Source organism: Haliotis rubra, unplaced genomic scaffold (genome assembly GCF_003918875.1).
Source record: "Haliotis rubra isolate DU_JTF1 unplaced genomic scaffold, ASM391887v1 Scf716, whole genome shotgun sequence".
Taxonomy (NCBI): Eukaryota; Metazoa; Mollusca; class Gastropoda; order Lepetellida; family Haliotidae; genus Haliotis; species Haliotis rubra.
In genome coordinates, this window is record NW_025767431.1 from 43,833 (window position 1) to 71,352 (window position 27,520).

General features: G+C 40.0%; 1 protein-coding gene and 2 long non-coding RNA genes across 4 annotated transcripts in view; 2 read left to right on the forward strand and 1 right to left on the reverse strand.

Annotated features, from left to right (window-relative positions):
* LOC124259295 overlaps positions 1 to 27,520 on the reverse strand; it is an 81,428-nt gene that overhangs the window by 33,284 nt on the left and 20,624 nt on the right. The window lies entirely within an intron of this gene.
* On the forward strand, positions 8,371 to 9,793 carry LOC124259292. The gene is made up of 3 exons (XR_006893813.1): positions 8,371 to 8,451; positions 8,892 to 9,158; positions 9,560 to 9,793. It is a non-coding gene; the product is annotated as an uncharacterized LOC124259292 (long non-coding RNA).
* LOC124259290 lies at positions 23,396 to 25,913 on the forward strand. 2 transcript variants are annotated; one of them, XM_046693398.1, is made up of 4 exons: positions 23,396 to 23,658; positions 23,735 to 23,947; positions 24,649 to 24,945; positions 25,581 to 25,913. In XM_046693398.1, the coding sequence occupies exons 1-4, from the start codon at positions 23,574 to 23,576 to the stop codon at positions 25,619 to 25,621; spliced, it is 636 nt and encodes a 211-aa protein (XP_046549354.1). In that variant the 5' UTR covers positions 23,396 to 23,573; the 3' UTR covers positions 25,622 to 25,913. The 2 variants fall into 2 exon arrangements, with proteins under 2 accessions (XP_046549354.1, XP_046549356.1); XM_046693400.1 differs by having other exon boundaries at positions 23,398 to 23,947.

Sequence of the window (27,520 nt, forward strand, 5' to 3'; positions counted from 1 at the left end):
GTGAGATTGCTGTGGTTATCGTAGCCTCTGTCATCGTCGCTGCGGCGTCTAAACGGGTGTTGGTGATTTACAACAAAGAGCTCGGCAAGATTATACAGGAACTTGTTCATTGCCAGGAACTTGTTCATTGCCAATACGCCGAAATACCCGATACAGGAGGTCGGTGACGTTAACCTTGGACCACCATCCCTGACCACAAGTAGCAACATCAACAGCACAGTCAACACAAGCGATACCAGAATTAGACCTTGAGACTTGGCAGAATGGTAGGTGGATGGATTTGACCTTGCCCAGCGGAACCCTGTTTGAACAAAATGGAGAACTAAATATTATCTCTCACTGACATTTTATTGTCATCTCGACTGTAGTTTTCACACCACCTGACTCTCTGACACATGCGTCGGAAACTACCGGAAACTGACAAGCTAGCCTATAACCTGTCGAGACTGTATGATATCTGGTGTACTGAATTTCAGTGATTTTCCCCTGTATCGCCTGTGGGATGTTTGCGGCACGTGGGACTGAATATAAACGTAACAGGGAAAGGATGCAAAGGGCGTGGTAGACTCTGATAGTGAGAATACTGCGTTAGTGTGTTTACTTGTGTAACACAGACAAATACTGGATACATATAGCAATATTTGTGTGTGCGTGCGTATGTGCGTGCGTGTCCGTGTGTTGGGTTTCACGCCGCCCTATATAAGTATGCAAGAGCGACGTAATAAACTGTAACCTAAGATCGAGTGCTAAAATGTGACACATTAAGAAGAAGCGCGTGCACAACGCAGAACAGAAGCACTAACTCTGTTTAATTTGTACACACACTTGTTTCGTGTCTGCAGATCCCCTAATTCCCACAGCCACTGAGTGATGAAGCATCCTCCCCACCCCACCCTAGGGGCAGCAACGCCTATGAAGGACCACCCACAGAAGCGTGTGCATTTCTTTGAATGTATCTCAAACGTCATTTAAGATGGACCTACGAGTTCATTGGAACTTGATGGACAAAATGTCCTGTGTATAGTGAGGTGACATTTCTGTGACAGTCATTCTGAACTGTCTTGTATATTGAGGTGACGTGAGGTGAAATTGGGTTTAACGTCGTGCTTGAGAATATTTCGCTCATACGACGACGTACATGCGTGTGTATGTGTATGTGCGTCTGCTTGTACTAGCCCAGACTGAAGCTGGTTTTATAGTGCTAGCTCACTGAGATACCATGCCACAGTGAAGCATGAATTCCCCACTCAGACACATTATACTGACTCCGAGCCGACCATTCCTTGTTGCACCCATTAATGTCGAGCGCCAGGCAGGGACCAACAAGTACCATATTTTAACGTCTTTTGGTATGATGCGGTCGGGGATCGAACCCGCGACCTTCCGCTCTCTGGGCGGACGCTCTAACCACTACACCACGGAGGAGGTCTCTTGTATATTGATGATAGACAGGTAGACACTAGGTTTCTGTATAAATACTCATATATGTATACATGCATATCGTCACACTATGGTGCTGACAGGATCTGATTTGGTGGAATTATCACACATACTCACATGGAAACCAAGATCATCATACGCACATACATACATACATACATACATACATACATACATACATACATACATACATACATACATACATACATACATACATACATACATACATACATACATACATACATACATACATACATACATACATACATACATACATACACACATACTGAGACACAGACAAACTGTTGATAAGACAAATGTTAATAAAATTATATTGTTCATTTTCTGGTCTCATACTTCTTCCTATAACCCATATTACCCAGTAAAAACAGGGTGTTGCTGTACAAACATAACCATAGCCCTACTCTCGAAAGTTAAGGTATGGGCGTCAGGATGCCAATGGCACACTGGTCTTTGGACTTTTAGTTGTCTCGAATTTAGTTCTTGCTGCTTATGATTTTGACACCGATTTGCATGGTACTGATAGATTAAATGGCCGCTGTAAATATGCTAATACTACAGTCCATTACAAAATTAATATACCGTAAGCCATTAAAACTGACTCACTGACTGAGTTTGGTTTTACGCCGCTTTTAGCAATATTCCAGAAACATCACGGCGGGGGACACCAGAAATGGGCTTCACACATTGTACCCATGTGGGGATTGGAACCCGGGTCTTCGGCGTGACGAGCCAACGCTTTAACCACTAGGCTACCCCACCGCCCCCGTAAGCCATTAAAAACGCAATTTGTATTTGTTGTCCTGAAACTTACAAAAGTTCTATTGAAGATTTGTTCCTGCGATACAGAGGATGTAGGGATAAAAGGCCGTTATCCTGGCCCATTTCGAGTCCCGGAGCATTCCTCTCACACGAACTTTGATACTGAAAACTGAACCTGTGGCATTTCTCGGAAACACAACCACATTCATGGAACACGTTGTGCACATGCATTACCTGCACCCAGGCCCTGTAAAAGCACAAGGAATTGTGGAACTCAATTACTGTGAGAAAATGCCACACTTGACACAAGACGAAAGGAATCAGGTTATCGGTATGGTCAGCCACGGTGCTTCAGATGTGATGATTGCCAGGCACTTTAATGTGCATCCATCCACTGTAAGTCGACTCAGACAACGTTTTCGGGCTACCGGAAGTGTTGCTGATCGTCCGCGACCTGGTGCACCACCTGTGATAACAGCTCGACAAAACCGCAATATCCGAGTTTCACACTTGCGAAATCGGTTCCAAACAGCTGATGATTAGTCAAGGAGGACAATTGGGACAAGTCAACGTCATTTCAGCGCCCAAAAGGTGCAAGGACGCCTTGCTGCCTTCAACATCTGGTGTCCTCACCCGTACCGTGGTCCAACCTTATTGCATCGCCACAGACTTGCCAGACAGCGATGGGAAGCAAATGGGGCCAATCTTGGCAAGAGGACATGGCCAAATGTCATTTTTTTCAGCTGAATCCAGGTTTAGCTTATCCTTTGCAGATGGACGTCAACAGATTTATCGACGTAAAGGAGAAAGACTTGATCATGATCAGACCACAGACCATCAGAGGCTGCAGAACATCCAACAGCTGTTTCTGAGAAATGTGTGTCTTTCAATGCCCCAAAGACTGCGAGCATGTCTTGCAGCGCAGGTGGACACTCACGATATTGACTGCAAGTGACCCCTCCTTTGTGTGATGTCGTTGTTGCGTCACTGATGTTGTTGTTGACTGGACATTTTCAGATGAAATTATTCAAAGATGTTCACTTAAAACATATCTGCCAGTTAGGTTTATATATGTTGAAATTAGTGTGAGTAAAGAAAGTATGAATGTCAAATTGAATTTTTAATGGCTTTCAGTATATGTCTAGTCGTTTGTACCTGCGACATTCCAGCACGGAACTGAATGGTCCTTATTTCCCACTACATTGTTTGAATCACATTTGAGTGTCAGTCACATAGGCACAAAAAGGAAATCCTCATTATCGTCACTATTGCACCAACACAGCACTAGTTATGTCATAGTGATTCATAATATGAAATTAGAAGGAATATTACAATGAACTCTGCTTTAGGATAGACGTTGTATGAATATAAAGCATATTTTGTCGCTTTTATTTACAAGCATCGTTCCCCGTCTAAAAATGGAACGATAAACGATTCACTAGGAAGATTCCCCTTCACTGACACTTCTTGAACATTTTAGCCAGACCCCTGACTTCATTAAAATTTAACATATATGTTACATTTGTGCACAAATTCGCACACTGCAGTTTCTGCTTTATCGATCACTACATTGTCTAATTTGTTTACAGACCGCCGTTGCATGGCGATACTGATTATACCAGTGATATGCACGAGAAATAGTTTTGTCAAATTGCTGCTACTTTTACTTTGGGAAATACGTGTGGCTATTGTTCTGTTGAACAATTTTAAGAAGTAGATACATTTGTACATACACAAATAATATATCATAGATATTAAATATGGTTTGCTATACAGGAAATATCAATTGTCAGTCACTTTGTCACTTGTGATTTTCACCACACAACTTCCTTCCTCTCTTCCACAACACATTGTGTTTACGGCAACAGACGCAATTCTCAGTCGACGGCGAACTTGGGTCTGGTAGGGTCCGGTATAACTTCAGTGGCAACTAAGTGTCCATCCACAGAGGAATACGTGATCATGTCTATACAGGAATCAGGTGATGACCCTCCCCAGGACAAAGGTAAGATGGATCCGCGGGTCTCTATCCTATCTTAGGTATCAACAATGTCGTTAAATTATTGTGAGATATGTATATCCATACCAGACTCATATATCCTGATGATTTATCGCGCCTGAAAGGAAAAAGGAAATCTGAAATAGGAAATAAATCGGTACTGCTCCAGCTAAAGATAAAAACAGGATGTTGGATGACAATCGTATAACAATGAACTGTGTTGACGTCTCTTCATCTTCGTATTCTTCTTCGTCTTCTTCGTATGAGATAACCCATCCCCCCGGACAACGGTAAGATGGAGATACCTTAACTCCGGCTGCTACAATGTCCATAAAACTCGTTGGGCTATGTATCCACATGACAGGCTATATATCCTCATGACTCAACCCACACTTGTATCCATGGTGACTTGATTTGTTGTTTAACGCCGCATTCAGTAACACCTCAGCTGTATGGCGGCTGTCTGTAAATAATCGAATCTGGATCACACAATTCAGTGATTAGCATCATGAAGATCGACCTTCGCAATTGGGATACGATGACAGGTGTCAACCAAGTCAGATATCCTGACCACCCGATCCCGTTAGTCGCCTCTTACGACAAGCATGGGTTACTGAAGATCAATTCTAACCCGGATCTTCACGGGTCACCTGAAAGGGAAAGGGAAGATCCCGATTACTCTTAATAAAAGCAGAAGTGTGCCGACTGTCAAACTGATGACAGTGGACTGTGAAGAAGCTCCTTCCACCCTGAAATTATTTGTCCACTTTCAACCTCCCCAAATTCAATTACAATAATTTTTTAATTAAAAAACCCCAGTGTCTCAACTAAATAGAGCTTTTTACATGTCTAAACATTGCTTTATTGTATTATTAATACTACCCGCTTGATCTGAGAGTGAGAGGTGGTAGTGGTGGTGATAGTAGTAGTGGTAGTGGTAGTGGTAGTATCAGTGTAACCTAGACGCAGATTTTCACTGTTATTTGAGTTTCAGTAGATACTCGATACTGATTAATCTCTGGCGTTGATGTTCTATATTTAACCATGACGTAACATGTCCATATATACCCATCCGTTTATAAATTAAACGCTTCCATGTAAACATCCCGTTATTCAGCCTCTTCAAGGAAGTTATTTGCATATTTGTACCACAAAACAGAATGCAGAATGTCTAACCACAACCGGACATAACATGTCCTCAAAGCAGTTCTCCATCTTGTGCACGTGAATTTCATCATTTCTTAAAGTCATTATTTTAGCTCTCCGGGATATTATTACATGAAACGATTTAACTTTGTCAAACGTATTTAAATATATACGCGCTCTATGTTCTATAACACAAAAAGATATGAAAATTAATGTTTTTCCAAATCCATTTCATATAAAATAATATGAATATTAATATCATAGTAGCATGTTTGTGTTTGTCATTCACCATAATTAGTAATTTTGTACGTAGTTGGGAATATTCTCTAAAACATGCTGTTGTTCCATCATGGGAGACTTTGATAAGTATGCAGTATGGTTTTGAACAATGTGAACGATGCGAAAACGGCTAACGAGCATCATAATGTTGTGTGACATATTGATTTGAGCATTATCCGTTATATGTTTGCACCAATAGATATAGGAAGGAAGTATTTTGTTCCAAGCTTCTTAACACAACCGTGTTACGATGATACAACGGATACATGTATACCATGTTATGTTATTGAGTACATTCCAAGTTTTTTACTCGGGCTTAACCGTCCGGAATATCAAGGTTTCACTGTTGACATTAAGCATCCGTCTATGTATTATCTCTCCCAGGCCTAAGTAAATAAGTTCAAAACACAATCCAACTTAAGTCTAGAATGATCTGGCAAATCTACCTCGACACAACCTCAAAGTAATCATTGTGATCTGGGGTATATTTAAATAATTTCAGTTTATATTTTGCTTTAATGAGGCAACTCTGTTTCTGAAACTAAATTAAATTTTACTTTACCCCCCTCTACAAAATACAGATAATTTCAAGTCTTCAATCTCAGATATTTTACTCCAAAACTGACCTTATTGTGCAGTTACCACAGTTGTGGGGCAAAACATCCATGCTACAATTTGGGTAATTCATTTCAGGGTTTCTTGCCTCTGCCATTTCGACAAATACTGACCAGGTGCCCGTGGTCACATCACCGTGCTACATCAAGCACAGGGATACAGCTGTCCTAGTTCTAGTCTGTGCTGTCTGCGTTGTTGGTTCTGCGGCGACCGTGGTTGCCTACAGACAATGCATACAGAATACGCGGCGTCAACATCTTTATGACTCATCTGTGCCAGCGAGACTTGACGAGGCTTTGAGGTATCCCACTCAGGAGTCGGGAGATGACAACTAAACAGCTACCTGACCAAATGGAGGCTTCAAACTGTTCTGCTTTACATAATTATTAACATTTGATTACGATGATTCATGTATGTATGTATGTATGTATGTATGTATGTATGTATGTATGTATGTATGTATGTATGTATGTATGTATGTATGTATGTATGTATGTATGTATGTATGTACAATTTTTTACCAGTTTTATTCATTTTCTGATGTAACATGGTCCTTTGCACACAATTATGTACGTGTATTGAACTACTGACCTGAATAAATTATCAACCTATGTTTTGTAACGGCTCAATGGTAATAGTTGAAAGAGTTTTCTTTTCAATCTCTAGATCCGCCTCTGTGAATCTTCAGAGATAATCATATCTTTGTCACCTACTGAGTAAACACACTGCGATTTTATACTTACTCCTGTACAGATCGGTGTGAGATTTCCGTGGCTAAGAGGCAGAGCTTCCAAGCCATTTGATGGTGTTAGTCACTGGATTGTCTGATCCAGGCACGACCATCTACAGACTGCCGTGACACAGGAAACATATTCTACCAGTCCACCAGGTATTAGTGGCATCCGAGTCAACATTATTCTTGATACACGGTGTGAGTAACGATCCACGACATCGGCGCAACAACATCGGCGCACGCTGACACAACGATATCGGGGCACGCAAATACATTTCAGCCGAGTCCCAGAGATAAACAATTTTGTCTGTTAGAGGCAACTGTGGGGACCTTTTTTAATCTGAACCACATCGGGGTGTCCAGAAGGAAAACCGAATTTAATATGTGTTTGAATGACACAGGTATATTGTTAATACAAGTTTGCTGAGTTAATGCAAGTTTGACGAGGTACAATGAATCTGAATGAGTATATTGCTGAACAATTTTGTATTACTTCCTAAACTTCGCGTCGTCGGAGACGTTTATCAATATCATAGATTACTCATACAAGGTACTCTCAATGATCATGAATGCATTTATATTTATTCTGAGCAAGGGGACAGTTTGCAGACGCGGAAGCCGAAAGCGTGATCGCTGGTCGAGCGATAAGAACAGTATCTCCTGTTGATAGACTATTCACTTGTAACCATGTGTACCACTGCAAAAACACCTAGTAATTTTTTTGTGGTATGTCATGAAAGATTAACTTTCACTGCCAAGACATCCAGTTGTTATTGCAGTAGAAGCAGCAGCATATATTTATGATTATGTGAAATAATATGCAAATCGCACTGAAGAGCTTTAGATAGACTGCTCAGATCTACAATTTGCGCGTTTGCGTACAGTCAAGAGAAAGCTGATGTCAAGTGATATTGCATATTAGCTTATCACAGTGATGTTGTTGTGTTTCATCACGTAACGATCACAGACCCTCGTGTCTTTGCGAGGATTAAAGATTTATAATATATATAAAAATATGTATACTGTATCCTATACAGTCAAGATCTTACCCTGAACAACATTATTTTCCCTACTGCCAAGCCTTATCTGCAATGCTAAAGCCCTAAATAAAGCAAGTCTAGATTTCCTCAGGTTCAGGTTCTGAATCTCTGGTCTCTCTAGGGCTCCTTTTCAATATATATGGGCTTGTTTGTTACTATCAAAATTATATATATTCAGAGACTAAGCCTTAGTCTAGGTCATGTCTTGACTGTATAGGACCGCATCACGGCTCTCGGTTTTGTGGCACCCAGCCAGGAAACAATTGTGAGGGAGTGGCTTTGGGCTTTGTCATTCAAATACCAATGACCCGCTGGTCACGTGCCACCCATGCGCCATACCAGACAGCCTTGTAGTTCTGCGAGACGCTGACAGTGAGTGTTGATGATTCTATCAGTCGTACTTCAGATTATCAAAGGTAAGTGATCTCTTTCAAATAGCATTAAATGAGTAACATCCACGGTTATACTTGCAAGGATGATGAGTTTCACAGCTTTTTGTATATCTACAAAATATATAAATCACCCGTTGTATGATGAATAAAGTGCAGGCTGCTCCTAGCAGCACAGCTTACAACAAAGTGTTGGTGCTGAGAACTGACAGTAATAAAGAGTGACAACAAAATAATGTCCGAAACTAAAGTAGCCAGTATACAAGTCTAACAATCACCCTTGTGCTACCACACCCATCGATGAGTTTGCATGTAAACCTGTTTTCAAGCTATCAATGCACTGTAATCGATTCATCAGTTTTATAAGTGTAGGTAATGCTTCGGCCCTATTCAAACACGTGGGTATACCCAGTGTGTAGACATTACAGATCATTGATATATAATTGTTTCCTTTCCGATAATTACAGATGACTGATCTTCTACCAGCTCCCATAACAGACCTCCTTTCATGGCGTCTGGCTGCTATTGTTATGCCTGTTCTCATTATCGTCGCCTCCATTTGCGGGGCAGTTGCTCTCTCCAAGGAGATGATTGACGCCTTTGGTGTGGTGTGTCACATTATGGGCAATGTGATACAAAAACTTAAGAAGATCGTGATTCTCAAACTGCGTTGGACTGTATGTGAAACCAAACAGGCAGGAAACAACTGAGCGAGGACGCGACAGACAATTACGGTACGCAACCAAAGCATCAGTGCAGTTCACACAGGAGCTGAGATTACACAATGTTATTTAGAACGTGGTCCGTTGTAGCATATGTAATGTTTGGGATTTTATTGTTATTCGACCACGGGAATTGTGCCAATTTACGCTTGTCAGGTTGGTACAGAAAGTACATGAACTAGACTACTAGTTGTCAGACGTCTATTATTGTGGAAGCTGCACTGGCTGAGTGGGTTAGATCGCTGACTTTGTGCCCTGGTGTTTAGGTGCTTCACTCTGTGTGGTTTCGAATCCCGGGTGGGTCTGCCTCATTTTTCGTGTATGTAATGATCAACAATTTAAATGTGACGTTTAAATTACCCAATGGTCATACACTGTTCAAGGTTGATTTGGGAATATTTCTTATGTTCCAGATACACTGGAGGGGAGCCGATGATCAATGGTTGCAGCAGTAACAGTGATGGATACATGGGGAACATGCATATATTAATATGATGCATTACATTTCTGCTGGACATTTTGTGTGAATGTGTGTCTTGTCAGATTTTTGTTACTGTGTCTTGAGATAACTATCACCCTTCTTTGTGGTATATTTTGACTGAACTCACACAATAACATAAGAAATAAAGCATATGGAAATCTTCAAATTGACTAGTCTCTTCAGTATGTTTGCTATTGACAATGCGTGTTCATAGATTTCAGTAGACGTGTCAGGGTGCCGAACAGTTGGATCGAACCCGTCAAAATATGGGACACACAAATTCAACCTCGTCACAGTAAGGGACACACAATCTGAACCACGTCACAATAAAGGACGTGTAATCTGAACTAAGTCACAATAAAGGACATGCAATTTGAACCACGTCACAATAAGGGACACACAATCTGCACCACGTCACAATAAGGGACACACAATCTGAACTAAGTCACAATCAGGGACACACAATCTGAACCACGTGACAATAAGGGACACACAATCTGAGCCACGTCAAAATAAAGGACATGCAATCTGAACTAAGTCAGAATAAAGGAAACACAACCTGCACCACGTCACAATAAGGGACATGCAATCTCAACTAAGTCACAATAAGGGACACACAATCTGAACCACGTCAAAATAAAGGACATGCAATTTTAACCACGTCACAATAAGGAACACACAATCTGAACCACGTCACAATAAGGGACATGCAATCTGAACTAAGTCACCATAAGGGACACACAATCTGAACTACGTCACAATAAGTGACATGCAATCTGAACTAAGTCACAATAAGGGACACACCATCTGCATCACGTCACAAAAAGGGACACACAATCTGAACTAAGTCACAATAAGGGAAATGCAATCTGAACCACGTCACAAAAGGGACATGCGATTTGAACCACGTCAAAGTAAGGGGCACAGAATGAAGTCAGAATAAAGGAAACACAATCTGCACCACGTCACAATAAAGGACGTGTAATCTGAACCACGTCACAATAAAGGACATGCAATTCTGAACCACGTCACAATAAGGGACACGCAATCTGCACCACGTCACAATAAGGGACACACAATCTGAACGAAGTCACAATAAGGGACACACCATCTGCACCACGTCACAAAAAGGGACACACAATCTGAACCACGTCACAATAAGGGAAATGCAATCTGAACCACGTCACAAAAGGGACATGCGATCTGAACCACATCGATCACAGTCTCACCACATCACAATACAATAAGGGCACACAAGCTCAGCCTCGTCACAATAAGGGGCACACAATCTGCGAGACGTCACAATGTGGGATACACAATCTCAACCTCGTCACAATAAGGGTCAAGGAAGCTGAAACAATATCAGTCTTTTCACAATAGGGGACACACAATCTGAAAATGGTCTCAATAAGGGACACGCAATCCCAGCCTCGCCACAATAAGGGGGACAGAATTTCAGCCTCGCCACAATAGGGCTGACAGAAACTCAGCCTCGCCACAATATGGGTGAAAGAATCTCAGCCGCGTCTCAATAAGGGTGACAGAATATCAACCTCGCCACAGTAAGGGACACGCAATCTGAACTTCGTCACAATAACGAACATGCAATCTCTACCACGCCACAATAAGGGTCACACAATCTAAGCCTCGTCACAATAACGGACACACAATCTCAGCCTCGACTCAATATGTGTTACAGAAACTCAGATTCGCCACAATAAGGGACACACAATCTGAACTTCGCCACAATGACGAAGACAGAATCTAAACCTCGTCACAATAAGGGGCGCACGATCTCGCCACAAAAAGAGAAACACAATCTAACTTCTCCACAAAAAGGGATACACCATCTGGTTTTCGTATCAATAAGAGTCACACAATCTCAACCTCGGAGATTTCCAAAATGTTTGCGAGCCTGTGATGACAAAATATATATACACAAATGGTTACCTGCCCCTGAATAGGTAGATACGGCGACGACATCGCGGGAGATAAAAATACGAAAAAAGAGAAATTGTCGGCCATTAAAGTGCTTTGTAACAAGATGGCTTATAGTTTTTATCAGATAGGCATCCAGTTTTTCAGCTGTAATGGTTAAACACAATAGAACGATACTGTCTCAAAAAGACCAAATGCAAGGCCCTGGACACTACCCAACACAAAGTCCTGGACACTACCCAACACAAAGCCCTGCACACTACTCAACACAAGGCCCTGCACACTACCCAATACAAGGCCCTGCACACTACCCAACACAAGGCCCTGCACACTACCCAACACAAGGCCCTGCACACTACCCAACACAAGGCCCTGCACACTACCCAACACAAGGCCCTGCACACTACCCAACACAAGGCCCTGGCCCAATATGCCTTTCTAAGGCTTTAATGTCGATGACAGGTGGACGTGTTTATTAAGGGTGTAAATAATCTTAGCAATGTGAAAGCACATTTACAACCAAACACCAGGTATCGTTACCAGCTATTTCACAGTGATTCATCAACACATGCTTATAACAACGTCTGAAGTGTACAATGGACTCTGTTTTCCGCAGAGGTTTCTTATTGAATCTGTGTGTGGATGTTATTTACAGGTAGCGTAAGCACCATGCTGAATATCATTATTTGATTGTTATTGTTGTTTTTGAACGATACCCTAAGGTGACGAGGTTACAGCGATTAAACATTCATCAAATATCTAATTTTTGCGGAAGGTAACTTAAAGTGTCAATTAATTTCGGAGAATACACAATAATAACGACAACGGCGCTGTATCGAGCTGCGAAGATAATAATACCACCTAGTTTTTGTTGGGATGACAATGCGAAACCGCAATAGCGCACCTGTTGTTCAGTACGAGAACCACTCTGAATCTAACCGACGTCCGTGTGCAGCGTGTATGTACCTGACTGAAATCTCGGAGAACTTTAAACGCTTCATTATCCCTTTTATTCTGTGTTGTCAGTCCCTAACCATCAAAAGTCCTAGGGTAAGCTATCTCTTTCACACAGCATTTAATACAAGAGTACTTGCACATATATTCATGACTTTTATAAGGTTTGTCGTGTAAATATTTGAAACCTATGAAGAGGCTGCACAATGATATATTGAGGAAGCATCAATATTTGCACCAGACATATATTTGCACAATTGCACTCTGGTTAAAGAAAGAACAATTAATTGATGTGATAGTTAAATACTCTTCGTGCACTGAACGCTGTTTAGACTCACAAATCATGACACGGATTCAAGTCGATCAGAATGGAAAACTCAGTGTTATATAGTCATACTTATTTAACACGCTGTGACGGTCGTGTATTTCCGAATAAAGGAATGGGCGAGGTAACATTAATACTGTTTTCTTTCAGAGAGTTAACAGGTTAATCTTCCGCCGTCACCCGTGATGGATTTCCTTTCATGGCGTCTGACTGCTATTGTACTGTCTGTTCTCATTATCGTCACCTCCGTTGTCGCTGCAGTTGCTCTGTTCATGGAGGACGTGGTCGAAGCCTTTGGTGTGGTCACGGGTGTAACCACAAGCTTTACACGGAATATGATCAACAGGTTTAAGATCGTGATTAACATTCAGCGTGCGGGAGCGGACCGCGAAGTTCAGTTGCCATGGTGTTAGGAGCTCTTTAGTGTAGCCTGAATCCGATCACCGATTCTACAAGTGATAAATTTAAAAAGATTAAAATCTTGACTGTACACACGTGTTGGTTATTTGCTGTATGTGTCAGTAATTTTCTTTGAGGGACAGATAATGCGTAAACTTGAGTAAGTTGTTTTCACTCATATTTTATGATAGAATATTGTTGTATGTTCTTTATCACCGTGAAAACACCAAAACCAGTGTTCAAAGTTAAATGGATTCAAAATACGGCGATGTCAAACAACTCTTATGAAACCTGTGTCTCACAAGTCTTTGGACACATAATACCTTTTGAAAGTGGAAATGAAAGTCTTTGTCGACGTGAAAACGGGGAGCGTGGCAACAAGGCAAAGTGATAATAAGTTCTCAGCCTAAAAATGAATTCAAAAATAAAATATGCAAAACCCTTTCCACATCCATAAGGAATCACGCTAGATTCTATTCTACGATTCTGACTGTATCATGAACATGTGTTTGTTTGTTTGTTTGTTTGTTTGTTTGTTGAACTCCGCACTCAGAAATATTCCAGCTGTATGGCGGCCGTCTGTAAATACTCGACACTGCACAATCCAGAGATTGACATCATGATACATCATGATAGAGCAGGAGTTTATGAATCACTATCAAATAGTGATGACACCAGGTGTTCACGAGACGGTGAAGGTATCCGGCTCCACAACAAGCACCCGTCATTAACATAAGGCAAGTCAGATGTTTATCTGAATCGATTCGGTAACACATGGCACAAGTCAAAATAAAGAATTGCATCGGACATAATATTTGTCACTGGTGCATTAGTTTTTGAAATGTCCTCCACAAGTCTACCATAAAACGTTTTGAAAGCTTCACTGAGGGCTTGAATATTGTTACCTTGATCGAGCAGCTTCTGAACAAGAGTCGTGTGAAATCTTGGTGAAAACAGCATGCTCAATTATACCTCAGAAGTTGGGGAATGTGAACAACAAAGGTTGGAGATGTTGGATTATTGCTTAGCATGGAGGGAAAGATGACTATTGAAAGTTGAAATCATCCCTTTTGTCATACAGAGCATTTTTGTCACTCTGAATCTTTATTCATAGATGTAAATATGAAACAGATACTTGTTTCCTATATTTCAAGGTCAGGTTGGTAAATCAGTAGAACGTGCAAATTGATGTTTATTGGACGATATTAGATCACCGATTTTACCTGAAGATTAAAGTAAAAATCCTTGTTTTGATTTTTCGTGCTTATCCGAGCAGAAGTTCATATTCATAAAGATCCACGTCCACAAGGAGGTGAGCGCAACTGGTGACCATGGGAATGCCTACTCCTTGTCTAAATGTTTTTACCCTAAAGATTTTACATAGACGGTGAGAAGGGATAAGTCGAGCATTTTACATACTGTTTTCTCAGTATACTCCAAATGATATTGGCTTTCATTCTTGACAAACTGTCCTGAACCTCTGAAGACAGATACGTCAGTATATGATTGTTCACCATGTTTATTAACAAATGCCTGTGGCCAAGGAAGGAAGTTTTTGCTTACGTTTGTCAGGTAGAACAGTGGTGTACAACGTTCATAGAGCTAGCTAGTTCTCTGACAATATAATTACGCTTCTACACAAATCTGTTGATAAACTAAATGACATTCATGGGTACAACGTTATAACGTGTATGTGTACCACAAGTGTCTCCGTCAGGGAATCCGGGGGTCTAGCCCTATTATGTCATTCCCAGTCACGATGGAAAGCTTACTCATTACAAAAGTCTGACTACCTGGTAAGTGCTAAGCTTATCTGCAACGGATATGCAGATATAATCTGTTGTAGGCTTCCATCTACCAATGTATTACATTCAACATATCTTAATGCTATAGATGAGCTAACGGATGCCTATGATATGCTTTGTCAAGAAGGAGATACTTATGTATTAGGAGATCTTAACTCAGACTGGTGTAAAACTGTTTCCTCCTCACGTGAAAAGGTACTTGAAAAGTTACTTACATATAGAAATCTTGTACACGTGTTACATGCCTCTCGCACTTGTGGTCCGGACTATACATGGAGAAGTAAGGACAACCTGTACAAGTCTCTTATCGACTATATTCTTGTACCTCTCATGCGGTAAGCAACTTACTTCAGTGTTGTGTGCTTGATCAATATGACTACACAATCTCTGACCAACTTCCTTGCTTCGTAAATATTAAAGTACAGCATAAATCAATTCAATTCAATTCTTTATTGTATGAAAGGCCATAGGCCCATATACAAATGAGATACATCTTGACAATGGGATATATAATCAGCTTTCTAACTAATCAATTCTTTTCTTAACAAAAATGCATTGTAGATAAATAGAGCAACTTTGTGTTGTTTTGGAGGTTCTTTGCTGGAAAGTAAGGAAGACAATAGATTAACGTTGATTTGAGATAAAGACAGTTGCGGTAGATACTTATTTCTTAGATTTTCATATACAGGACAAATAAACATAAAATGGAATTCGTCTTCAATAATGTAACAGAATGGACATAATCTTTGGTTTTTTTCCATAGGAACATATCTTCCACGGTTAATTAATAAATCATTCAGGCCTAATCTAAATCGTATAAAAGCATTGCGAATATTTCTGTATTGAAGGTGAGCAAGATAACACTCTGGCTCAAGCAACGACTTAAATTGACGATATGAATCATATCTAGAACTTTCATTAATAGCTGAATGCCATTCCTGCTTAAACATATCTATAGCCCGCATACGAACATATTTGCATTTCCAACTGTCTGTGATAACCAAATACAACCAAAACAATATCTAAATAATAAAGTGCGAATTTGAGATGTCCAGTTATTCTTTCCAAGATAATCAAGATGTAAAAGCATATTGAAAGCTTTTTTAGGTAAACGATGTTCAGGCATATTAATTATTTTACACCAATATTTTAAACAACGACAATAAGATGATATGTACAATGGAACCTCCCACATTCACCATAAACCATAACATTTGGTGTTGACAAACCAACATTTAGAAACTTTTACAGGCAAGCAAAAATATTTTCTATGGTATAATACTCTTTAAAACCCCATATTTCAGACCCATACAGTAAAATCGGTTGTATCTGAGAGTCAAATAATTTGAAGTAAATAGTCGGTGGAACAAGCCCGGCATAGGAACAACAGAGTGAAGTTGTAAAAGAGCTTTTTGCTCTCCTCGCCAGGTTAAGTACGGACTTATTCAGATTCAGCGTATGGGTAAACAATATGCCAAGGTATTTGTAATCATTCACAACATTCATACGTGTATCTTTAAAAAACCATTTCTCTCTAGCCGACAAAGGACCACCTCTACGGAATATAACGATGTTTGTTTTATCAAGATTCACACCCAACTGCCATTTATTATCTGTATACGCTGAGAGTATATCTAGTTGATTTGAAGACCAACTACAGAGCTGGACATAAGAATGACATCATCAGCAAATAATAACATAAAAAGTTCGATTACATCGGGGGAAAGTTGGATGCCATGTTTACCAGACTTCATGATATCTAAATATAATTCGTTAATGAAAAAGGAGAAAAGTAAAGGACTTAAAATACATCCTTGACGCAGACCGACAGGACAATCGAAAAAGTCACTTACACCATAGCCACAGCGGACACATGACTTTACATTGGAATACATCGATCTTATGATACCATACATTTTACCTCTCAAACCTATATTTCTTAAGCATTTCCACATTCTACCTCTATCTACAGAATCAAACGCCTTTTGAAATCTACAAAGCTACATACAACTTTCGCTTGCTAAAGGATAAATATCTCTCAATAATAGCATACAAGGTAAATATATGATCAAATGTTGAGTAGTCCTTTCTAAATCCTGCTTGAGGTTCCGGTATTAAATCTCTCATATTCGACCATTGTGTTAACCTACTGTTGATAATAGATGTAAAAGTTTTACCTAGAATACGAGTCAGAGAAATACCCTATAATTGTCAGGATTTTGTGCATTTCCGTTTTTATATAACGGGATAATAATACATTGCGCCCATACGGAAGGAAAACGACCTGTATCAAATACTCGATTGAACATTTTAACCAGGAAGGGCATAATGTCAGGTAATGAGTATTTCAGCATTTCTGAAATAACACCATCAACTCCAGCAGATTTACCAACTTTAAGACGAGACACAGCATCCAGTATATCATATTCCGTAATAGGTGATTCCAGCAGAAGCCTATCGACATCATTAAACTCTTCACTTAGCACATCGCTGCCACAATCTGATAACCAATTGTCAATATCATAAGCAATATCTTCCTTGGAAAAGAGATTCTTAACATGACATAACCATTCCGTTTGCGATATATTTACTATGGGGGTAGAACGACTTTGCAGAGAACGTATATTTTTCCAAAATAGTTTCGGGCTGTTTAGGGAGTTATTAAGTCGCTCAAGTCTTGACGATTGGATATCATATTTGAACTTTCTGCAAAAAGATTTATAAATGTTTCTAAGTCTGCAGTAACCTTTACGATTATATTCACTGCGACATCGTCTAAATTTTCTTAGGGCTTTCCTGCTTTCTGTCCTCGCTTGTCTACAAGCTTTATTCAATTTAGGTTTACTAGTTCCAGGATCAAAATGTTTCATTTGTCTTTTCATACTTGAAGCTGAATCAAGAAGACAATGTACAAAATCTAAATTATAATCATTGATATGCAGCATCTGTCTCAATGATGCAGTAAATACGTCTATCTTCGATTCATCCTAGACAAATCTAAAGTCAGCGTCATGGTCATCACAATCTACAGTACGCTTAGCATGACTGCTTAAAGGAAACCTGCAAGATAACTCAAGGGGGAAATGGTCAGAGTCTAACCGATCACCAACATTTAGCATTTCTACAAACTCAAAAAAACTAACAGATGCAAGAAAGTAATCAACAACACTAGAACCCCTTTCTCCTACATAAGTAAACTCGCCGCCTTTGTCACCTTCAATTCTCCCGTTCAATATATACAGACGTCAAATATAACACAAATCCAATAAAATGCGTCCAAATCTATTAAAAGTAGAGTCATGTGACGCCCGCTGCTCGACAGGGGCATTGTCTTCTTCAATATATACATCATCATTACCAAAGTCTACACTTTGCTCAAAGATTGGATTATTTTCATTAGCTGTGCGAGCATTAAAATCCCCACAAAGTAATACATGTGATGACGTGAAATCAGTCCAATGATCCAATATAGAAGCCTCAAGTTTATCAATAAGGCAACCAGAATTATAATTTCTGTTGTAAAATGTAGAGCCTACAGGCGGAACATACATACACAACAACATGAAGTCATTAGTTAAACCAAATGTAACTTTGGGAAATTTTAAACATATCAAATTGTCTATCTGTGTGTTAAGTTGAAAGCACTTGTTCACAATTTCTTGTCTAACACAAACACAAACACCACCAGAACATCTACCTGATGAAGATAGTTTCACTGCTGGGACAAAGTATGTCTGATATCCAGGTAACCAGTACAAGTTCGCAAACTCAGTGATAAATGTCTCTGTTAAACACACAATATCAAATGACTTGAGATAAGCTATACAGTCAAGGTCATCAAACTTTTTACCACTAATGTTCCATGATAATATTGACAGTTTATTGTTGCCGGTGCGCGAGTAGTTTCCATCCTGTGAGAGAGGATCCTGGGCCTGGCCGCACTGCTATCTCCTGTTATGAATGTCACTTCGCCTCGTTTGTCGACTGGTTTTCTCTGATCTTCCCGTGTCATGGGGTTGCGCATCATTACGTGGTTTAGTCATCAGTTTACCATTTTTAAAGTAACCGATCAATCCCTGGGCCCTAACATCCTTAAGTTGTTGGCGTTGTCTGGCGGGTAAATCATTGGACACGCCATAACCGTTACTCTTAAGTGTTGCTCGTGATTTCAGAACCTCGATCTTGTCATCAGAGAGGCGTAGTTTAGCGATGAGCGGTCTCGGTTTAGAGATGTCAACACGTTGGGGGCCGAGTCGATATGATCGTATGACGTCATCAGCAATCCAGGTCTTAGACTTTACATTATTGTTCAAAATGTTAAGTACTTTGAACTTACAGTCGTTGTGCGACTCCCCTGTATCCTCTGCAAAGTTGTATACAATAATGTTGTCACGTCTGCTGAAGGCTTCTAGTTTGTCGATGTCGCTGTCGAACTGTGATATTTTCTCCTCTACGTTTTCCATCTGGACGGAGATCAAGGAGACGTCCTCGTACATTATGTCCTGATTGTGACGCACATTTTCCAGATCACTATGGAGGTTTGACAGTTTTTTTTCGAGATCTGTAAACCTGGTGCTTAAATCGCGGACTTCTCTCGAGAGTGAGCTGATCTGGCCTCCAAGCTCATGCTTCACGTTCTGTACTTCCTTCAATATGGTGTCCCTAACTTCGTCTAGGGTCACTGGTCCAGTCTTGTAATGATAGAGTTTTCGCTAACTGTCAAAAGGCCATGCAAACCATAAATTCTTTGCGCTCATTGGGTCTTAACAGTACTGACTTACACCCAGTTACATGTGTTAATATATGGAAAAGAATGGTTTTACCTACAAGTTTCTATGGTTGTGAAACCATGCCTACGCTATATGGCAAATACATTGATCTGGTGGAAAATACCCAACGATATTTCACTAAATGTATTCAAGGGTTCAACAGACGTATGCCAACAGATTCTGTATGTGCCAACCTAGGTCTCTGGACAATGGTTGGGTACATTGACAAGTGTAGATTATTATTCCTTAGAAGATTATGTAATAACGCTTGTAATTCATCAACGGAAACACTGTTCTGTGCATTTTTAGCACTCACTGCTCACTTAAATATTAGCTCACGCAGTATTTGCAACACTCTGTTGTGTACAGAACGGAAGTATAATCAATGGAAATTTAGACTCTCCATTAGAGAGGATATGTCCAGATATGCTGTAATCCATCAAACACTGAGTCTACATAGACTTTACACTCTATTGTATCTGTACCCAGAGTATAAAGACCATATACAACTTACTGTACTAGTCGGTTCTAAAGCCAAATTCTCAAAAGAATGTATGCTTTGCAATAAGTACTGCTATGACCACGATGCCCACCTCATTTTGCATTGTGAATCTGTAATGAGCTAAAGATATATTTTTTTATACGACGCTACTTGACCTACTGGACGTAGATTATATGCATTAATTGAAATGTTTGATGATGAAGATGCCATTGTACTGTTTTGTGGTGCAAAACTTCACATCCCTGGCCTTCATGAAACAGCATGGCAAACCATCATACTACATTTTTCGAACTATATCTATTCTTTAAATGATTCCTTGATGTATACTTTCTGAACTATCATTGTTGTAAATAACCGTGCTTTGTACATATCATATGTACATATATGTAACTGACTGATGTTTGTTTATGTAATCTTCGAATATACTTTTGGAGGAAATAAAGACATTCATTCATTCACTGCCGAAGTGATATAAGTCGCCCAAGTATAGTGATATAAGCTGTTTACGTATAATGTCATGGCTATTTAACTACAGTGCCATTAATTTGCAGAAGCCCGAGGTCTTCCATTAACTTCCCTCCTTCGTCGGGCAGTTAAGCGAAGACCTCGGGCTTCTGCAAATGATAATGCCCTCAAAAATAGCATTACCCTTACATTATAGCTAAAATACATGGAATTATAATGAAACGGCCCTTCCATTATCAGAAATTTGCGGTCCGCTGCAAATGATATTGGACCGCTCAACCTTAACGACGGGCCACTATCAGTTCTGTTGTTAAGTGACGTCATAGTGTGCGCTGCTCATACATTACCAGTTGGTCACATCAAGGTGAAAGGATAATCTTACCTGCTGGTACTGTTCCAGTAGTAACTCCTCATTAATTTTCTAGCATAATGTATGGTGGCTAATCCAGTATAGTGAATTTCGGTTTTACTTTCTGTTTGGTTTCGGGTTTAAGGAAGAATCAACTAATTCCTAGAAAGCATACAATCAATATGAAAGCAAATACAGTGTATCAAATACTATATTGTGCATATATTGTCAGAGAGAACTGTTCCAGCTATCACGTGGGAATAAATGATTTGAAGCCACGTTCGTGTACAGAAATATCCATGCATCGAAAAATGTTAGGAGCGTTTGCCAACACTTGGTTGAGGTTAAGTCCGCATTGAACTGGGGTTTATTGCATCTGAAAGCATTTGCTGCTGATCGCATGTGTGTATCACTTGTTAATTAAAGGCAGGATCGTGTGTGGCTATTTGTTACTTAAAGGCAGTATCGCGTGTGGCTACTTGTTACTTAAAGGCAGTATCGCGTGTGGCTACTTGTTACTTAAAGGCAGGATCGTGAATGGCTGTTTGTTACTTAAAGACAGGATCGTGAATGGATATTTGTTACTTAAAGGCAGGATCGTGTGTGACTATTTGTTACTAAAAAGGCAGGATCGTGTATGGGAATTTGTTACTTAAAGGCAATATCGTGTGTGGCTACTTGTTACTTAAAGGCAGGATCGTGTGTGGCTATTTGTTACCTAAAGGCAGTATCGTGTGTGGCTGCTTGTTGCCTAAAGGCATGATCGTGTGTGACTATTTGTTACTTAAAGGCAGTGTCGTGTGTGTCTATTTGTTACTTAAAGGCAGTATCGCGTGTGGCTACTTGTTACTTAAAGGCAGGATCGTGTGTGGCTATTTGTTACCTAAAGGCAGTATCGTGTGTGGCTGCTTGTTGCCTAAAGGCATGATCGTGTGTGACTATTTGTTACTTAAAGGCAGTGTCGTGTGCGGCTAGTTGTTACTTACAATCAGTATACCGTGTGTCCTACTTGTTACTGAAAGAAACAGGCGGTGTGATAACCTAGTGATTAAAGCGTTTCAAGCTCGCGACTTCCTGTCCCATTTCGGATTGAGGTTTGAACATTTTTAACAACATTTTCGATTCAGACATTGTACAAATAAAGGCACACGCGAGGACAGACCGGGGTAGCTGAAGGCTGTTTTAATGCATTCTGCGTTGAACACGAATGCACTTCAGACAATTCCTATCCTTGTAAGGCCAACGTTTATCAATTCAAGTGTGACGTGTTATCTGTTAAGTTGTGAGGGATGATATGTATTATAATAAACACACGCACTTTCTCACGCGCGCTGAGGTGTATCATGGAAGGCGTGTTACGGTCCAGTGATGAATATTGTTATTGAGCACAGATGACAAAATGAACTGTGTTATGAAATAGACATGGCAGTATGTATTCTCTTCATCTCGCTGGTCGTTGAGAATATCAACGAGCATATTTCGTCAACCTTCGCACCGAAATGCTCTCACATCAATCATTACTCAGGTTTATGGTCCAAAGAATCAGCTGTGTTACATGAGTATATACAGTGAGTGAGTGAGTTTGGTTTTACGCCGCTTTTAGCAATATTCCAGCAGGGGACACCGTAAATGGGCTTTACACATTGTACCCAGAGTATATACAACATTGATAATCAAATTGGCATATGTAGGAAAGATGTTTATCAAGTTTACCTAACAATTGTATGAATACACAACTCTGAGTGTGTCGGTTCGAACTTGTACTAGAATCTGTACGTTACTAAGAAAGTGTAGTCCCAAATATAACATATGTCACATTTGACCACTTTCTAAATGACATTGTGTATTCATAGCTTCGGCCGTGGGAGCCGTGCCAATTTACATTTGTCAGAGGGGTACACAGAGTCCTTGGTCTAGACTACCAGTTGTCCTACTTCCAGTGTGTTAGATGGCTGACTTTGTGTGCTCGCAATTAGGTGCCTGATTCTGAGGCTGTGGATTAGAACCCCTGATGGGACCCAACCCACCAAGAGTACTTGAATTTGTACTTTACTGAGATAAACCTCTATGGTATGGTGTGATAAGTACAGTGGGCCGTGCATACATTCCAGGCACTGTACAAACCCTTGACCTTTATCACATCTGCTGTACCCTCGATCTAACACACCACGAGTTTAACCGGCGTGAAGGGGAACCCCCTTCTGCTGAATATAGAATGGGTTAAACCCAGAGGGAATCAGTAAATCCGAGGAGTATGTGTTGTAAATGAACCCGAGCGGCTTTAGGGTGAGCATCAACAAAAGTTCCATAAATGGTATGTGAGTTTAAGATCACAATGATTCTTTATCGTAAGATGTAGATCAAGAATATGTTTAAGACAAACATTTTTCTATATTTGGTATAATTTCTCAGACCAAACGTTTAAAGATCACGTGACTACATGTTACGTCATACAAAGATACTCCACACGTTGTCATTCATTTGGAGTCGACAAGGGTTGTCGGACACACGCCACCGACAGCGAGGGGCTCGTCTTCCTTTCCATAAAGCACATCCATAGCGTATGATTAAATGATCCTTTTCCGAGTTGCCGGCTATTAGAAGCTGAGCTGGGACTTCTGAAACACTCCATCATGGATCGATTTCTACTGGGGATTCTTGTTGTGACTGTGGTCGTGTCGGTTGAGACAAGGTCAACATGTGGGCGTGGTCAGTTCCTGGACCCAGACTCACACATGTGTGAATACTGTAGCATGGTGTGTGATCACATGGAGATACAGAACACTGCCAGTAAATGCAACAATAATTGTCCAGGTGAGATGTATGAGAGGCTGTATCATTACTAGTATCAATATTGATCTTATATATGTCAGTTATGAATGTTTTATCGGATGTATTTATATATACAATGTATCTAGATGTAAATACAATTTATGTTCATTAATTGTGATGCATGAAGCAATATACACTCCAATAGGCTCTTGGTCACACGTTACACACAGTCCGTCAACTAACCGGATTAACCGAGTTATTGATTAACAGTGTGCTATAAATAACTAAGCTAGACAAGAAAGCATGAATGGATTATAACAACTCTACTGCTTAACCCGGGGAGGTGATCCGACATGTGTGTTGTTTAACCTGCTTTTCAGCGCAAAGGACGGATTAACCTGAGTGGGTGTGTTTCAACATGCGCCTTGGGATGAACCTAAAACATGGTGGTGAATCTCTTAAATGAAAAACACAACTGGACGCTTATTACTTATGTCTACTTCACTGTTTTACTTACAGCTAAACACTGTTAAATCCAAAGCCACTATCATCATATATTATCTAAGACTATGCTACTTTGTCACCTAGGTCGACACTCGCACATATCTTCGATTGTCACGAGGCATTCAATTTAACTAGGTTTCACTAATTTTAACACAAGGGAATAAAATTCCCTGTCTTCTTTTAATCACCAATATGTAAGCGAACAGTATGATATATAATTACCTGACCACTATTCACAGATTTCCTTGCAAAGACTACCTCGACTACAGGATCAACTTGGGTTTCAACGCTTCCAGCTCCAGCTGGTCTGAAAGATGTAGAGACTACATCAAGGACGAATTCACCTTCTAGTCTGGCTGTGGTCGTACCTGTTGTCTCAATTGCAGCTGTCGTCGTCATCCTTGCTTTATCACTCTACCACAGACAGAGGTTGCACCAGATGTGCTTGAAAGTCCAGTGTTACTGCCACACCAAACGTCCTGTGCAGGTGGTCGATGGTGGCAATGGTGGACCTGACGACGTCCCAACACCAAATGGTTTGAATATGTATTACGTTGTCTAATAAGTTGAATACGTTGTGTCAAAGTTGAATATGTTAGGTCATAAGATGAAAACGTTGTGTTATACGTTGAATATGTCAGGTCATAAGATGAAAACGTTGTGTTATACGTTGAATATGTTCAGTCATAAGATGAAGAAACTTTACTGCGTTGTCATAACCATGGCGATTAAATGTTTCCTCTTTCAAGAGAATAAGCATAAGTAGTCATATGTAAATAAACGATGACAGTGTTCGCGGTAGGAAAAAAAAAGCTTTGCGTTCCTAAATAGCATAGCCCAAGAATTTTTGGGCATGCACAGAAGGAGTATGCCCCAACCAGAAAGCGGCGACGTCTCTTGGGGAGTCACTTCCTTGCATTTCAGAGATTGTTGTCATCATTCGTAAATCAAATAAGCTGAGAAAATGTTTATTTTATTGTTTCCTTGGGGAGCTTATGTACGTTTTTCGGTTACTTGTTCTCAGAACACAAAATGCTTTGCGTGCAGAACACGCAGGTTTTTTTGCGTTAACGCGAACAAAAATAAATCAGTGATGTATGTGCTACGTCTTTTGCGGCCTCTTCAACGAGCGATATCTCAATGGTCTGATCGTGAATACGTTTCCTTCTAGAAATCCTGATGTGTGACGTCACAACGATGGATCGCAACTGACGGTGATCTTCAAAGAAACTATGGAGACATCTTTCACGTTGCATGACAGAGGGTCATCTGTGACACAAACAATTCCAGACATTGTATATTTGTGGATCATGGAAATTCTAGGCCACCTGAAGATATTGAAGTACAGTGTCCATGAATACAACGCGAATCATCATCATCATTTTCTTCTTCTTCATGATCATCATAATCATCATCACCACTCGATTCCGATCTCCATATCGTTTTGTATATTTCCTAACAAAGAGCTTTTATCTATTCATTCAATTATTGATGTTTGTTCATACAATCAACTTCTTTATTTCTGTAAATAAACAGTTAAAAACAACATAGCGTGTTTTGTCTTCATTTAATGTGCTAATGTTTCGATAAATCCGCAAAGAAAAGAAATCATTTTTAACTTAACTACCTCCTCGTAGCTAGTCCCACCTGGGAATTACACATTTCTAGAAACGGCTACAGTGACCAGCATATCAAACAGACCAACCTTGATGTCAATGGATGGCACAGGTAACGGGATAGATATTCGCCGGATGCATGCACACTGTCATTTCCAATATAGCATGTCAATAGTCACCGTTTACATTTGTTATTATCCCCAATCGCGCCTTTAGCGCTAAGCGGGGGGTGTAGTATTAATTACTACGTCCGTATGTACGAATTGGAATATCGTAAGAACCATTCACTAGATTCTTTTCATATTTGGTACCTAGGTTCATCACAGTAAAAGAAAGGTCCAGGTCAGCTCTTCTTTTGTAATGTACCACGAAAATAGCTCAGACACATCTGAAGTAAAACAAGGTGTAGGGCAAGGTAGAGTCTTGTCTGCATGGTTCTTCCTTGTCTCCATAAACGATTTACTATCTGAATGAAGACTAAAGGCCTGTTTATACGGCGACATTTGCACATGTGTATATTTTCGCCGTATAAACAAGCCTTTAGTAACAATGGTATATGTGTATATGGTATTGATGTACCATCAGTCCTGTTAGCCGATGATACGACACTGTTCAGTACCAATCTGTCTGGGCTGCAGAATTCACTTCATATTGTTTCAGAATATGCTTCCAGATGGCGGCTATCATACAATGCATTGAAAAGCACTGTTGTAGTTTTTCGGAAAGGGAAACAATCTTGTCCTGAGCTCTCATTCTCCCTTTGCGACACCTCTATTAATATACGTCCATCAGTAAAATATGGTGGCATTCTACTCTCATTAGATCTGTCTTGTAATGATAGAGTTTTCACTAACTGTCAAAAAGGCCATGCAAACCATAAATTCTTTGCGCTCATTGGGTCTTAACAGTACTGACTTACACCCAGGTACATGTGTTAATATATGGAAAAGAATGGTTTTACCTACAAGCTTCTATGGTTGTGAAACCATGCCTATGCTATATGGCAAATACATTGATCTGGTGGAAAATACCCAACGATATTTCACTAAATGTATTCAAGGGTTCAACAGACGTATGCCAACAGATTCTGTATGTGCCAACCTAGGTCTCTGGACAATGGTTGGGTACATTGACAAGTGTAGATTATTATTCCTTAGAAGATTATGTAATAACGCTTGTAATTCATCAACGGAAACACTGTCCTGTGCATTTTTAGCACTCACTGTTCACTTAAATATTAGCTCACGCAGTATTTGCAACACTCTGTTGTGTACAGAACGGAAGTATAATCAATGGAAATTTAGACTCTCCATTAGAGAGGATATGTCCAGATATGCTGTAATCCCTCAAACACTGAGTCTACATAGACTTTACACTCTATTGTATCTGTACCCAGAGTATAAAGACCATATACAACTTACTGTACCAGTCGGTTCTAAAGCCAAATTCTCAAAAGAATGTATGCTTTGTAATAAGTACTGCTATGACCACGATG

Excerpts from the sequence above, each read along its gene's own strand:
- LOC124259290 (XM_046693398.1), top strand. The coding sequence starts at position 23,574 with ATGTTACGTCATACAAAGATACTCCACACGTTGTCATTCATTTGGAGT. Across the intron at positions 23,659-23,734 it reads CACACGCCACCGACAGCGAG|AAGCTGAGCTGGGACTTCTG; the intron begins GGGCTCGTCTTC and ends GCCGGCTATTAG. Across the intron at positions 24,946-25,580 it reads CGACGTCCCAACACCAAATG|AAATCCTGATGTGTGACGTC; the intron begins GTTTGAATATGT and ends GTTTCCTTCTAG.